The sequence below is a fragment of the Lepidochelys kempii genome, chromosome 13, assembly GCF_965140285.1.
Source record: "Lepidochelys kempii isolate rLepKem1 chromosome 13, rLepKem1.hap1, whole genome shotgun sequence".
Taxonomy (NCBI): domain Eukaryota; kingdom Metazoa; phylum Chordata; order Testudines; family Cheloniidae; genus Lepidochelys; species Lepidochelys kempii.
In genome coordinates, this window is record NC_136392.1 from 7216522 (window position 1) to 7233284 (window position 16763).

The 16763-nt window shown below is 39.6% G+C and overlaps 1 protein-coding gene across 1 annotated transcript; it reads right to left on the minus strand.

The window, feature by feature from the left end:
* Positions 1–1924: 1924 nt before the first annotated feature.
* GID8 (GID complex subunit 8 homolog) lies at positions 1925–7789 on the minus strand. Its single transcript, XM_073309099.2, has 5 exons — positions 7682–7789; positions 6841–6970; positions 4736–4932; positions 4043–4240; positions 1925–2657 (listed from the first exon to the last, which is right to left on the minus strand). Exons 2-5 carry the CDS (start codon positions 6956–6958, stop codon positions 2484–2486), a joined length of 687 nt encoding a protein of 228 aa, XP_073165200.1. The 5' UTR covers positions 6959–6970; positions 7682–7789; the 3' UTR covers positions 1925–2483.
* Positions 7790–16763: the final 8974 nt, after the last annotated feature.

A 16763-nucleotide genomic window follows, 5' to 3' on the forward strand; every position in this document is an offset into this window, starting at 1 on the left:
CATAAGTTATGTTTCACAGCCCCTACCATTCAAGAATATTTCAGAGTATATATATTATATTTGTATATGCAAATTATATACACTAATATAAAGATCCCTAAAAGTACCATTATGACTATCTTTATGCTTTCTGTAAAATGCATAGCTTTTGAATATTTTCTTGCAGTTAAAGACTTTACAGATTAAAGCTGCTTATCAATGTGGTATATTAACAAACAAACTCAAATAATCCTTTACTAAAACGTTATATTTCAACCTCTTAGAAAACGTTATTTTTAATGGAAAAAAAATAAGCAATCTATGCACTTCGCCCAAAGACTATATGGAATTAATGCAGCATTCTAAAAGTATGGTGAACTCTTCAACCAGGTCTGTAATATCGCATTTCTCACAGAGAAAAATGCTAGTCATGCCACAAAAATGCACCACTTTCCACTTCCTCCTGGAAAAGCTTCAGATGAGGATCAGCACAAAAAGTCAGACTGGAGGAAAAGTTGATCAGTTGTTCATGAAGGAATCAGAGCAAACAGAGTTTAATTTCTGCAGTTTGTTATTAAACAAAATTACACTAACCATATAGATTTCAAATTAAAATATTATACTTTTTTTAAAAACAGCAACTGACTGAAAACAGTATTTATCTTCTCAGTTCAGGTAAATTGTTAGAATAACCAACGAGGGTGAAATAAAACCAGCTCATTATTGCAGGTGGTGGCCAATGAAAGTTCATTACAGTTTTGTATGAATTACAAGAGTTGCGTATGGTGAAAGCCTTAGGATGTCAAATAAAACCATCAGTAGTAAAATGGGACAGATCAGTCTTGTGTTTTATATCCATCACCTAGCCTAATCTTGGCACTGAGGTATCTCTATAGCTTCTTAGGAGACAACTGTCTCCCCCAGAAAATAGCTACACACAAGTAAACAGTGTTCATAGTAAAGCAATCAGTAACAGGTTTTGTTATTCTCTAAGTCGTGTTTCTGTAAAGCTTTTACAGTTTAATGTGTAAGTATTCCAGAAAATTAAGTAGTTTCAATTTACAGGGTAATAGCTACCAGACTAGGATATCCACAGTATCTGATGGGTAGAGTGTAAATTGCCAGTGCACTGTGATACTATGCTATTTCCTCCACCAAATTGGTCTTTGTTCAGCAGTTTTGTAATAACTCAGTGTATGGGTTTTAAAGATCTAGATCTCAATTTGGCAAAGGTCAGTACATAATACTATGAGATATACCAGTATGAAGTAATGAAAGATTAAGTCATACATCCAGCAAAACATCCTACACCCAAATTACAATTCAGTGACCAAGAAAATCAGGGCCTCGTATGTAAGCATTATAATGTTTCTAACATGAGTGGAACAGCTAACAAACAACAGTACAGCTCTGAAGATGAACCACATCTCTTCAGAAAGATATGAAGTCACTGGGATTATGGAAAAGGGTTTTGTAACGTCACTGCTCGATTCATCCAAGGCATAATATGCCAAAAGAACGGTTACCACTAGCACACTACAAACTATGCCACCCACCCCCAAATCCTGCAAGCTATTCCACAAAGGCAGACCCTGCGTAAGGGTGGACACTTGCGCAAAAAAGGTCTATGATTCTCGCCTTCCCCCGTATCACCGAGGAGACTTCAGCTAACCAAGCCAAGTGGCCATTAAAGGTATAGTAACCAGCTGGCATCACTGCAGTGACTAGAGGTGAAAGTTTAATATAAGGAAAAAATCCCTGAATAATCAAAAACAAAACCCTACTTAAATATATGATTTAATGTCTTATTTCAGGAGGTCATTTAGTCATTCTTGAAATTAAAAAGAAACTTTTATTTCCAGCAATACTACTTGTGAAAAGATGGGTCATTGATCCACTGTGAACATAGCTCTCACCATATAAATAAAGCACCAGAGTCAGAAACAAGGAAAAAAAGTCCTTAAATTATGATTTACAAGTTTATACACTATTTCCTATGCAAAAGATTGGCCGTACAGTAAGAAATTTTTAGATGAAAACTTGACCAGTTGTTAGTTTTAAGGGGAAATGCATATTTTGCTATAACTTAACATAAGGTAGAAAATATTCACTGATCTATATACATTTCAAATGAGAGAGAGTTAAACTTAACTGAATAGTTAACCCCATTTAACTCACTGGCCACTAAACTAAGCATCAGTAGCCAATTAGAAACCTTGAGCACTGTACTTTTTAAAATGCCATTATTTTCTTTCCTGTCTAATTGGATTTTTTTAAAATGTATGATAGTGCATAGCCTAAATCAGACTTTCAAAGAGATGCAGCGCCTTTCAATGCTGTTTTCTCAGCATTTAAAAGGGACTTTTCTCTGTTTAAATAAGATGTTCGTTGAAAAAAATCTGAATTGTTGAGTTCTGTACTGTAGTAAAAATATTTCAGTCACAGACTGATATAAATGTATACTGTGCAGTACTAAGATTTCTTGGTGTCCATCTGCACACAATTTACTTGGGTTCCTCAATTGTCCCCTTGCTGAGGTCTGTCATTTTGGGATATTTTACTTTCTTCTGGTCCAGTTCATTCTGAGCCCACAGAAGTAGTTTCAGTAATTTAGCCAATTTGGGTGTTGACTCGCGATTTTCATAGTCTAGAACAGCTTGGTTAACTTCGCTCCATACCTGGAAAAGAAATATTGAACTTAGAGTAGTGATCATATATATTAACTGAAGGAGAATGTCTTGCAGAGTTTATGAATTCCTCTGAGTACAAGTTAGAAAAAAGCAGAGCTTAAACACCTGACTGGTCTCACATTACACTGAAAACAAGTAAGAGGAGTTGAGGATTTGGCCTTTTAAACCCTCTCCCACACCATTACAGCAGTGCCACAAGGTGTTAAATCTGCCTTAAGGCAGCAGCTGAGGATTGCTCAACTGGCATAAGGCTACCATGCCAGCCCCTCCTGGCCCACCCAGCACAAAGGAAGTTCAAGGGTGAGGATGAGGAGGTAAGACCAGAAAACAATGTGCCACAGGGATCCTGATGGTGGAGCGACCAGCACAAGTTAGAGCAAATTAACCACATAGAAAGTTACCTCACTGTGTTTTTTTTTTTGCCTCTCCAAAGTTCAAGATAAAAATTCTGCTCTGAAGTTCCACTACCAGTTTGTGCAATAACAGCCATTTTTCCCCAGAACAGAAGATTAAACAATTCTATAAGAAATACTGTAAGAGAGAACATAGTTCCCTTGATATCCGTCCCAAAAGGAAGTCTACAACTGCCTTCCCTTCCCTACATAAGGCAATTCTAATGCACAACACCAGAAAGCACAAGTTTACCTTTCATATTCTATTAGCAGCTCCCAAATTAGGAAGGAAGGGCTTGGGAGGAGAAACAGCAAGATGAAATTAAGCCATTTTAGCTTCTCAAAACCCTTGCATATAGGAAGCACTGTTCTGATGCTTCTAGGATCTACCCCAATCTGTTACAGTTTTAGTCTAAGCAAAATCAAGCAGCAATTAAAGTTATGCTGTGTTACCTACATCTAACTATAAAAAGGAATTCCAGATTTAAAAAACAAACAGAAGGGATAGTGGCAGCAGTTGAGGAACACAGGTGGAAAAACAAAGGTCAAAATGAGCAAATCCAAGTCATATTAAACAAAAACAAAACTAAGAGCAATTCTGATTTGCTCTCAGAAGTGGATAGAAAGCCAGTGAAAAGGAAATATGCTCCTTTTTCCTAGAGCAAGACGGCAGCACTAGCAGCATCATTCTGAACACCTTGAAGTTTGAGGAGCGTAAAAGAAGAAACTGCAGTAGTTATACTGTATCAAAAGATGGACAAAGCAAGCCCATAGTTTCACAAATGGGGGATGTTTTACATTACAAAAGTTCTTGCGTGTTCTAAAAATATTGCTGTTATAACAGAAGTCTCAGCTTTAGAAATACTTCTGTTCTCCATACCAGTTCATAAATATTTAGTAATTATGTACAAACTATTGTAATATTAGCTGTCCCCAAGGATAAACAAAAGTGGAAAGAGCTTTCATTTGAGCATTCATTACCTTCTGTCTCTGCATCATGTTGAGCAAGTCTCCAAATGGTGATTCTTCAGGATTATCAAAGGCAAGCAATGCCAGCGTGCGCTCCATTTCTGTCAAGCATTCTCTGCTCTCCTCTCCTTGTTCTGCCAGTTGAGTCTGAGCAAATTCCAGGGCTGCCTCTGTCTCACGCTGCCGAATCAGTTCAATCAAATGCTGCTGCTATATACGTAAGAACAAAGCAAGGTTAGTCAATAGAGGTGTAACTGATGTTAGGCTCTAGGTATTCCATTTCTTTTCCTACAAATTAAGTTGCAAAGCTGTATTAAATCAGTATTTTGTCAGTATTAAAATTCACAAATACATTCTTGTTGGACTAACAGTAGTATACTTAATCCTATTTTTCAATTGATTTTGGAGCCATTTAAAACCTGGAAGATAGGTTTTAAAGAAACTTTGTAACTGCTTCCAGAAGACATGACTAACCATCAGCAATTTGGGAGTTTATAAATCATAGGTAAGATGAATATGGTTATGTTGTATATATTAATAAATACAAACTAAAAACACTCTTTAAAACGCTACTGCATTCCATGCCATAACATAAGAAATAGACAGTTAAAATCACATCCCATACCACATCAGTGAATGCTTGCAATTACATCCTTTCTTCAGTCTCCAAACAATTCCAGATACAAACTAATCACTGGGTCTTACCTGCAAGTGAAAGTAAAGGTATCGGTTTGTATCTAACAATTCCGGATGGAGACTATTTATCAATGCAATGGCTTCCTGAATCTGTCCTTTCAGTATCATTTCTCGAATTTTTATCCTTTCATCCAGAGTCTCTAGATCAACACTGGGCTCAATTCCAGACTCCATCCGAAACTTCTCTGCCGCCTCTTTAAAACCCTCTGAAATATAAACACATTTCACATCTGAATTCTATTTAATAAGCTATATACAGTAGTACAGATTTATCAAACTTGTATACTTCCAATTGTCTTATATGGATCTGAAACATAGATGTTGCTTAAACAAGACCTTAGGAGGCTGGAGACATTTCATATATGTAGCTAAAAGGAACTCCTGGGCATAAGATGGTTTGATTTTTCTCAGTAATTTTGATATATTATTGAGAACTGGCTTGGAGAGGACTGAAGTCATCATCAGCACTTTTTGGTCACACAGATAAAAGTCCCTGCACATGGAGCCTTTAAAATCAGATCTGAGGTCAGGAGGGGACACTGCATGGTTATAGACAGGCTGGGCTGCACCAGATCAGTAATAACCCTGTGGAGCTTTTAGACACCTGGAGTAAAGCCATATGATGTGGATATTGACATTCCATGCTATGGACCCTTGCTTTCTGAACATGATGTTGTTTTCTGAATTTCTAGTTAATAAACCACGTTAAGAGAATATACCAAGATGTCCAAGCGATCCTATTTGGAATCTTTTCCATGACGCAGGCATTTTTGTAAATACAAATTCATGATTAAAAATATATGAACTTACAAGTTTCTCCGAAAGGCTAATTTAAATAAGTTGCATAATTCTAGAAAGACTTCACTTTTAATTCTCTCTAAATTCATCAAGTTCCTATATAGATAAATATAGGATAAAAGTCTATATTTAACTGAATGCAAAGTGAAAGAGGATATAAAACAAAATTTTACTAGGAAGGATTCAAGTTTACCACTGACCCCATGATTGGGACTCTGTTGTCTGGTATATTTGGACATGGTTATTCTTTTGCAGGAAAGATGATAGCAAAAAATTGCAGTCGTCTGGTGTTTAAATAGTTTTACCCATTTTATAATTAGCATAAACATGAGAGAGTCTGAACTCCCATCTACATACCACATGAAGGCTCTTTTCATCAGAAAAAAAAGAGTCACAGAACTATACAGACACTCTACTTTCATACATATACACAAACAATTTATGACAGACTTGACATGGTCACTCTAATGCGTTTCCCATTGCTCAGATGCATGCTTGATGAATAGGACCATCTCCACTATGGGGCATCTGGCCATGAAAATTAATGTACATCGCCAAAGGACAATTTCTGAAGGGTTTCTGGTGACTCTTAAATTGCAGTTTCTGGATGCCGAGCACGTTAAGTATTCTGGTCTTCCTGAGCTGTTCTGAGTATATATTGCCTCATAATTAGTCTGATCTTTCAACTAAATTAGTTGAAGTTTTTTTCTGATAATTTCTCCTGCTCTGTGATGAAAAAAGAGTGGACACAGCTTGTTCAATGCAGTCCAGATTACATTAGTAGAAGCCATCACACATTTCCAATTTAAAGAAAATAGTATAATAAAAGATGTGATATTAAGCTCTGTGCAGTTATAGGTAACGCTGTTCCAAACCAGAAATGCCATAAGGGAAATATCTTTTTAGCAGAAAAGCTAAGATTAAAACAGACAGAAGATATATATTGGGTAAAATCAGGAGAGGCTATATAATCAAAGTCAACAAAATTTGGTTCTCCAATGTTTTACTTAGCAAAAATAACATGTTGCTAACAGTGTGTGGGTGATTCGTTACAAAGGCAGTACTGAACTAGTTTTTCCTTTACCCAACTTATAAACTATTTTTATTAAATAATTATCAACTATATTTTCTGTGAATTCTAGAAAATGTTTTCTAGAAATCACAGAAAATATAGGCAATGGTGATGTCTATTAGTATCAACCATTTAATAGCTCATTCTAGTAAGAATGAATTTTATTGATTAAAATAAATGGCAAATGATCTAAAAAGAGACCAACCTACTAAATGTAATACTAGCATCCATTGCTCATTGTTACCTGTAACAAGATAGTTCATGATCAGGCGATTCATATCAGCTCTTTGGATGTGCAAGTTATTGAGTTTTTCCATCCATTCATCTTTTGTGATTTCATCAGGTTTTTCTGCATAACTCATGCTGGACTTTCACTATAAGGAATGAAAAGTATCTTACTTGGCACAAATACCAGCAGGTGAAAGAAAAGTTAAGTCTAACTTGCCTATAAGAACTGTGGGACCAGCTTGGTTATTAATACTTTCTTTGCTGGTTCAATGAAGATTGTTGGCTAAACAAAGTTATCGAATGGAGAACTGAACGCTTTTTTTTGAGATCAGCCACTGTAACAGAAACCGACCCTCACACATCTCCCCCACCCTACCTCACCCACACCCAGCATACAGCCCCCCAACCCATATACATACAACAGACCCCACCGTACACACTCGCCCCTCCATACCCATACCATGCACCGAATCACCCTCTCCGAGGGGGCACACAGCCCGTCTCTCACACAGGCTGGCCAGGCCTTATCCCCCACACCTCACGAGGGGCCGTGAGCCGGCCGGGGTCTCGGGGGGGCAGGCTCGGTACGCGGCTTTACGGTACCACCTCCAAGACACTGAAGGCTCCTTCGGCCCTACCAGACTCCCCCAGCCCCGATGCTCACGAGGGGACGGGCCCGGCCTCCTGAGCTCTGTGGGGACTAGAGCCGCTTCTGCCGCCACCTAACACCCCAGGGCCCCCAAACCCCTCCTCAGCCTCTGCCCTGGCCGGGCCCTGACACTCCCACCCCCAGGCTCCGCGCCCTTCCCCCGAGCCAGGGCCCGAGGCGAGGAAAGGGTCAACAGGCGCCATCTTACCCAAAGAGCCACTGCTGCCGGCTCCGGTGCGCGGACCCAAACCCCACTCCGCCGCCTCGCTCAGCCGGGACTCTGCGCACAACTCTCGTCTCGCGAGAACTGGCCTCCCAGCCAATCACCGGCCGGAGCCGGGGAGTGGCACGCACCATTGAGATGGCGGAAGAGGAAACCCAGAGAAGACCTAGAGGGGAAAGCACCATAGAGATTACGGAAGACGTGGAGGCTGGTCGGGGAAGTACCATAGAGACTGCGGGAGGGAGGCCTCGACTATGCTAACCAGCCTGGACGCGGTGGAGAAAATCAGCGTGGATATGTGGCGGGCCGCATCCCCTCTATCCTCCCTCCCCTGGGCCCTGCCCAACCCCCAGGGCGGTAGAGGAGGCAAGGCCGGCGCTATAGGGCGCGCTCAGGGCTCCCCAGCCACTGATCTGTCTGACAGGTTCTGTAGCATCGGGGCCTTTCACACAGGCCTGCGATTAGGCCCATGAAAGTCAGTGGGATGAATATGAATCCCGGGCACAGAGTTCAGCATAAAGAAAAGGAGGACTTGTGGCACCTTAGAGACTAACCAATTTATTTGAGCATAAGCTTTCGTGAGCTACAGCTCACTTCATCGGATGCATCTATCAGCTGTAGCTCACGAAAGCTCATGCTCAAATAAATTGGTTAGTCTCTAAGGTGCCACAAGTCCTCCTTTTCTTTTTGTGAATACAGACTAACACGGCTGTTACTCTGAAAAGAGTTCAGCATGTAGGATTTGCGGTCAAATCTGAATGCCGATTAAACCCGCTTGTGCCGGGATTATTAGTGGGATGCCCTGATGTCACCATTGCACGCCAAGGCCATCTGGACCCGTAGGGATTATGCTGCATGTGTTTTGCATTGGCCTGCCTTGTCTTCTGCTTATGCAATACAGCTTGTTCACTTCCTTGTCTACACTATGCACAAACGTATTTTTTTAAATTAGGCTGGTATATTTCAAGTTGGACAAGTCCCATCATGTGGATGCAGTTATACTGGTATAAATGACAGGTTTCAGAGTAGCAACCATGTTAGTCTGTATTTGCAAAAAGAAAAGGAGTACTAGTGGCACCTTAGAGACTAACTAATTTATTTGAGCATAAGCTTTCGTGAGCTAGAGCTCACTTCATCGGATGCATTTAGTGGAAAATACAGTGAGGAGATTTTATTTGAGCATAATAAATCTCACTGTATTTTCCACTGAATGCATCCGATGAAGTGAGCTGTAGCTCACGAAAGCTTATGCTCAAATAAATTAGTTAGTCTCTAAGGTGCCACTAGTACTCCTTTTCTTTTTACTGGTATAAATGTGCGGATCCATTTTTATGCTAACTGTCCAAATGATGGGTGGTACCAATTTAGCTATTTCAGTTTAAAAAATAATTTAAAAAAATCAGTCCCTAGAAGAAATAGATAAATCAGTATTAAAAAAGCCTAAATTTTCATAACAACATCCAGCAAAATCCTCCAGGAAAATTGGGAGCTTCATTTTCCCTTATCCCCATTGAAAACAGGTATTTGAGGTTGCATTTACCCATTTTGCACACTTATTTTTTTTGCAGTTGCCCCTGAAAAGCATAACCCCAAAACTCAGTCAAATTGTCATAGCATAGTACAACCACTATTTAATCATTTTAAATTTGAGTTGTTTCTATTAAAAAAAAGCCTACTGAATGTTTATAATCAATAGAGATTTTTGAACAAGGAGCTACTGTAGATATATTATTAATTGTCACAAGCACTTCAAAGTTACCATTGAAGAGCAGTAATAAATACAACCAGTGTGAGATATAAATAAAAAATAACATAAGCCCTGAGTCTGTAACTCCAGATATAGTGCAACACACATTAACTCTCTACACTTGTCCCTAATCACCTTATTCTTATCTTCTGTGGTCCTCTCTGAAGGCATGATCTAAAGTCAATTTAATTCAATGGAAAGATTCCTATTTACTTTAGTGGGCTTTGCATCAGGCTTTTGGAATTAATCAGGAACAATGTAATGTGTAAACGAGCCCTTAAAATGGAAACCCAGAAAGTTTCTGGCTCCCAACCAGTAAGTACATTTTAAGCATAGAACTCTATTTCCTATGCTCTTTTGCTAATAAGATTGAAGAATATCTTTTATCCAAACACGCCCCAACACTTCAAATGATCTGTCTTTGCCAACTCCTCCCTAATAGGTGGAGTTTATCTGGAGACTTCTATATAGGTGGAGAGGATGGGGAGGTCCAGTCCCTATGACCACTTCCTGATTCTCCTATACAGAGAACCACACCTCAAACACAGGGAAAGGAGAGAAGGTTGTAGCACAGTGTAACTGATACCACAACTGCAACTACAGGTAAAAGGAACAAAAGTCACAAAAGCAGCTATAACAGCAGGAAAAATGAAAATTTCTTGATTAAAAAAAACAAGGAAAAGTTTGACTGGGTGTGTGCAGAGCACCTGTCTATGGTATTGGTTCCTGGTTTATTCACGGTTTCAGGCAAACAACAAATAGATTATTAATTTTCCCTTCATTGACTTATGTTTGCCAATATAAAAGGAAATTGAGACAAAAGTAGGTGCTGGACTACAGCTATTGCTGCCAGTGACACACTGCTGATCCACCCCACTATTTTGGGTTTGAAAATATAGAATGACATAAAATGAATATATAAATAATAATTTGGGGCACTAGTTATAAACATGTTCAGAATTAATGTCTCCCCATATAGTTTTGGTAATGCCTAAACGTTTCCTGTAGAGTTTAAGCTTTCATGGGGGGCAGGGGGAGTTTCTAGTAATTTTTGTTGCAAAGGAAATGTGTTGAAAGTTACCTGATCAAGTATCTTTTTAATGAGTTTGCAAACAAAGAATACTTCTGAGAGGTGTTAATTTTCCTATTTGTTTTAATGGGGTGTTAACGCTGAACCCACATGTCTATATTAACTCTCACTTTCTTGGTAGAAATATCTAGCTATTGTATATAAGTTTTAAAGTAAGTTTTAAAGATGCACATAATTTATAAGTCTGTATTAGTCTTGATTTGTTTTGTCTGCATTGTCAACCCTTCTTCCCTGCTAACATCATAGTTTATGAAGAAAATCCTGGATATTTTAAAGGATCAGTGTCTGATTATAGTGACTCAAACTTTATCCTAGTTTCAATGTATTATAAATACATTATTGGATGGCCAGCCAACTAACTCATTTTCCTCTCTCTACCTTATACCAGGTGGAGTAAGTGTTGGATCATTCACTATGTAATGCCTGCTGGTCTGTCTAATTAACTGTGTGCACAGTGGGGCACTCAGACTCCTAGTACTGTATGATCTGGAGCGCTAGAATTTAGAAGCACCAAGTCATATTGTACACAGGCTTCAAATGTGATGTGGGAAACAGGCCCTTAAGTCCTTCATTAAGGTAGGTGCTCTCAATAGGGGAAGAGAGGAGTCTGGAAGTTATGAAGCTGTGAGGGAAGGGTGTCTGGAAAGCAAATGGGAAACTTTCCCCACTGAATTTCTTTCTCCCCTCCCCAGATGCTTCCACTAACTTAGGACAAGTACCCCAGTGATGAACCCCTCATGTTTCCCCCACCCGATCTGCCAAAACTTTGCTGAGCTGCATAGAAGTGGCAGCCTCTTAAAATGCCCTTCTGTGGCTTGAGGGCTGGATGAGATTGCTTAGAAACAAGCAGTTTTTAATGGTTATTATTTCAGAGTGACAATATCCTCCCAGCCTGGAAAGCAAGAGATTGGACCAAATAATAGTAGCAACATCTTCCATGTGCCAATGTCTTGCAGAAACTAGAGAACAGCAAGGTCAGTCATTAATCTTTATTATTTTTTAATTTATATTTGAATCCCCCCCCATAAGGGAAGAACAACAACAACAAAAAATAATGAAAAGTAAATGAATGGAAAGGGAGGAGAAAGAAAGAAAGGGGGGCACAGAGAGGAAAGGAGGAATGACATATCAGTTTCTGTTCACTAGGAACTAATGAAAGATTTATAAAAAGTCAGACCAAATCTTTTCAAAAATGTTTAAGGTCCCTCTTCTCAGGAATGTTACCAGGTATTTAGCAGCCAGGTCAGCCAATTCACTGTGCCAAGCTTCTATCTCTGGAGGCAGTCTGCTTTTCCATCTCAGCAGCATGACTTGTTTTGGCTACAATTAAGCACTGCTCTAGAGAACCAAGCTTGCCATGAGTGGGAGAGTTTCCAAGATGATGGGATATATCCCAAAATACATTTCTGGGAAATCTTTTATTAACTACAACTTTGTAAAGACTTTTAAAAGTAGGATAAAAGGGACTTCTACACCAGTTATAAAATGTTAGACTCATACAGGATGGCTTGGGAGAATTTTACATTTTTTTTTTTTTGGTAAATTTGGTGCAGCAGCTGCAGTTAATTTTTAACTTTGTTGTTAATTTTTGAAAAACCCTCCTTGGATATTACAATGATGACTGGTATTAAAAAGGTGGAATAGAATCCAGTAGAGCCAAAAACAAAGTGAGAAATCTCTGCAGAAATCCACCAGAATTTGGCTAAAATCTCAGTGAAAGACCAAACATGGGGAAAATTCTGCATAGATTTTCCAAAATTCCCCATTGGTTGTAAACCATCTACTAAACATTTTGTTTTGCTTATATGAAAAGCATTTAAATGAGTGTTAAGTATTTTGTATCTCTGTGTGAATCAAGAGCTCAAGAGAGGTGGTGAATCAACACTCTTGGAGAATCCAGTGCTACAGAGACATGCCCGTGTGACAGCCCCATCTAGTGTTCGTGAGAGGTGCTGGATTGATTGCTTCTGGAAACAGAGAAGGCCTTTATCCGCACAACAGGTATAGCATGAGCACAAGCAGCAGCAACCTCATATTTAAGGTGTCTGGATTATCAAAATGAAGAAAGGCACCAGCTGTCACTCCCCACTCCAGGGGAAGCTCAATCATGATTTATACTCCCTACCTTTGCCTTCTGAGGTAGTACCATCTTCAGCCTCTTTCTGGTTGCTGAAAATGGCTTTGCAGAGTCGGCTATAGTGCCCCTAGCGGAGAGGAGGAGTGTGCTGGGGTACAGAATGTAAAATTTTTTTCCAACTCTAGGGCTCCAAATTTTAAGGGCCATTGAAAAATGAGACTGTCTTGAAAAAACGTGTATGATGTTGTAGCCGTGTCGGTCTCGGGATATTAGAAAGACGAGGTGGGTAAGATAATATCTTTTACTGGATCAGCTTCTGTTTGTGAGAGAGACAAGCTTTCAAGAGCTCTTCAGTCCTGTCTCTTGAAAAACATGAGTCATCTGATAACTTTACCATTTCCCTACAAATGCACCCAAACCCGGATTGGAAGGTACCATCTTTTAGGGGGATGAGAAGACAGTGAAGTTTCCATGCCTGTTGGTGGGAGAGGCAGTAGTAGTAGAGTAGCAGCGCACCTAGATGCCAACATCCCATTGTGCTAAACCTTGCACAAAAATAATGAAGAGATGGTTCCTCCTCCCAAGAGTTTATAAGCTAACAGGTGGATACAACAAACAAAGGAGCACAAGGAAGAAATGAGACAATCCTGATCAGCATAACCAGGGCTGCCCGGGGAGGGGGGGGCAAATGGGACAATAGGCCCCGGGCCTCCAGGAGAGTTTTCAGTGGCACTTCGGCGGCAGGGGGGTCCTTCCGCTCTGGGTCTTCGGCGAAGTGCGAAGGACCCCCGCCACCGAAGACCCCAGGTCCTCTGAATCCTCTGGGTGGCCCTGAGCATAAGCAATGGTCACAATACACCAACTGCCTAACAATTGTAGTTTTCTGTAGGCATCACAGCAGAAGAGAGTTTTAAGGAGGGATATGAAGGAAGACAATGTGGTTTTGTGGATATTTATGGGAAGCTACTTCAGTGCATAAGGGGCAGCATAGGAGAAAGCATGAAGGTGTCTGTTGGAACATTTTTTTAAATTGCCAGTCAGTCTTTAAGTTTCTTTGCTAGGACTTCCCAACAGTGTTCTCAATTAAGACAAATTGTGGTGGTGTTTTTTATCATATGAATCTGGGACTGAACGGAGACCAAACTCATTTCATGCAGACCACCAAACAAACAACTGTCAAATGGTTACTTTACTTCACTACCAATCTGGTTCAGAGTCACACTGTAACCTAGAAGAGGTCAGAGGCTCCATGGTCTGTTATCCAGTTTCCTGAGCTAGCCAGCCTACCATGATTTTCAGTTGTGCTGCCAAGCTGATACTAGTGCTGTGTGAAACTCAGCAGTTTAATTTTGTAAGAGTTTGTGGGAACCCTTTTCTTTGGTCATGGACTTGTATGCTATAACTTCGAGGTAAGAAGAAATTAAGTTCAAGCCCCGCTCCCATCCAAAACACTCAACCCCCTAAGTCAGCCTAAGTTCATTCATAGATAAGACTGGAAGGGACCTTGAGAAGTCATCTAGTCCAGTCCCCTGCATAATCAGCTTGGGCTCGCTCAAAAAGTTTGTGAGCCTCTACAAACCTGGACTAGTTTAGAGTTTGTGACAAAACAGAAAAGCAAGCGTTTTTGTGTAGTTTCATAATGAATGTTCTGTAAAACTCTAGCTTACACATAGTTAAATGCCAAAAATTAAAAACAATTTCTCTCATGAAGAAAGATCCTTTAGAACGTGACTGTTGAAAAGGAAATCAATTTGTTTGCTGAGGGATGGTGCAGCAGTGGAAAAGGGAATTTCTGAGATACAAATTGAGCAGTTCTGAAATACAGATGAGATTATAGATTATTTCTAATAGGGTAAATAGGGTAGAAGAATCCTCTTGTTTGGACAACATATCTTGATAATACAGTATTGGAGATACATCTCCAGTAAAGATGATGGTGGCAACTGATCACAGAAACTAGCTGGGCCAATTTTAGTGGTGGTGCAAGCATGGAATCCTCTAAGCCAAAAGGAGATATAAAGCATGAGTTATTTTTACATATTGGGCATAAATGTAACTTGCATCAGTTTAGCATTTGGGGGGATACAAAATTAGTAACTTAATACATGGAGGGAACAATAGAGGGTGCATATAATAAAAAATACAACTGCAAGGACCTGTGTGGAAGATAAGTGTGGTGCATGATTTTTTACACTTGTTTGGTAGTTACTTTCCTGGAACAGAGTAGCAACCGTGTTAGTCTGTATACGCAAAAAGGAGTACCTGTGGCACCTTAGAGACTAACAGATGCATCCGATGCTCACGAAAGCTCACAAAAGCTTATGCTCAAATAAATTTGTTAGTCTCTAAGGTGCCACAAGTACTCCTATTCTTTTTCCTGGAACACATTCACATTTTATTTGCGTGATGTGTAAATTACTTGTTTTATCTATCCAAGAAATGCCACAGTGCTAGCGTTTTCACTACATTCCCTATTATTCTAGAGATTATATCACAGCTGAATTTGGTCTGTTAAAACTTTGAAATATTTTTTTCAAATAGGTCAAGGTATTCAGTTCACTGGAGCTCTGTAGTTGCAGAACAAAATTAAGGTGGTGGTGTCTACTTTTAATAATAATCATGTTTTGTATTTTTGTAGCACCTTTCATCAAGGGATCTCTGTGCTTTACAACCAATAATGAATTAAGCCTCACTACATCCTTACAAGTGAGGTAAGCATTACTACCCTCCTTTTATGGTTGAAGAAAAAGAGGCAAAGAGGCTGACTTAGCTAATGTCACAAAAGGAAGTTAATAGCACTGGGAATTGGAACCCAGATTATCTAACATCACATTCAATCCAGGGTTTTTACCACTATACTCTCTCAATCATTTTTATATATTCAGCTTCAAAATATAAATTTATCAGAAATGAATAGTTTTACAGCATTAGTACTAAGCACATTTTTATTTTTACTATATTTTCTGATTATGTTCATAGTCCTTATATTGTATGAAGTTCCATTGGAATCAATTAAATGAACGGTGCTCTGCGCAAGCACAAAGGTCCACCCCCAAAAGTAGCTTAGAGGATCACTGTTTTACAGAAGACAACTGCAAAAAATAGCACCTGTCTGGTTCTGTAATACATTGTATATTTACATGTGGCAAAGTACTTTTTTGGGAGAACAATGGTCCTTGAGTGTCTATCAAACTTTAGAGTCATTGACACCAGCTCTCTCCCCCCCAAGACAAATCCCAACTAGTCTGGTTTTGCAAACTCTATGATAACAGAGTTTATCAGTATTTAGGGTTTTTTTTACAAAATACATTAAATAATAAATTATTTCAAAATAAAACACAGTTTATTAGGCATCTTCAGTGTAGAGCAGTGGTTCTCAAAGCCGCTTGTTCAGGGAAAGCCCCTGGCAGGCTGGGCTGGTTTGTTTACCTTCTGCGTCCGCAAGTTCGGCCTATCGCAGCTCCCACTGGCTCCCCAAAATTTAAATTTGTTAGTCTCTAAGGTGCCAGAAGGACTCGTTGTTGTTTTTGCTGATACAGACTAACATGGCTACCACTCTGAAACCTGAGTAGTGATTAAGTGATACTTCAAGTGCAATTGCAGTTACAAAATGGAAAAGAGATAACAGTAAGGAAGATTAACATTGTCACTGAATAAACAGATACGAAAAATGTTGTTGGTAGGGGGAGCTGGGTCTACCAAAGAGTGCTACTTCCTGATTTGCAATTTTAGTCATCCAACCAAACACAATAAATGCTTTTGAGGGAGGAGGGAATGGGGCCTGTCTTGGGTCTGGACAGTTGTTTCCAGGCAGATGCAGTTTCTCTGCCCTATTAAGTGTAAAATCACCATATGACGAAGCTATGTTTACTCCCCAGGATAAGTCACAGTAAAGATATTTAGTTTTGTTATAGTGCCTTTCAGCCTAGGATCTCAAAACACCTTGCCAACCATGAATTAAACTTCTTTAACTCCTGTGAGGTAAGAATTATCCCCCTTTTTACAGCTGGGAAAACTGAGGCACAGAGAGGTTAATTTGCTCAAAGTCACAGAGGAAGGCGGTGGAAGAGCTAAGAAGAGAACCCAGAAGTCCAGACTCCCACCACTGCATCAGAATAGGGCATGTGCCATAGTGGTGGTGCCAGCTGGTGTT

Excerpts from the sequence above, each read along its gene's own strand:
- GID8 (XM_073309099.2), bottom strand. The coding sequence starts at position 6,958 with ATGAGTTATGCAGAAAAACCTGATGAAATCACAAAAGATGAATGGATG. Across the intron at positions 4,933-6,840 it reads CATGAACTATCTTGTTACAG|AGGGTTTTAAAGAGGCGGCA; the intron begins GTAACAATGAGC and ends TTTATATTTCAG. Across the intron at positions 4,241-4,735 it reads ACCTTTACTTTCACTTGCAG|CAGCAGCATTTGATTGAACT; the intron begins GTAAGACCCAGT and ends TTACGTATATAG.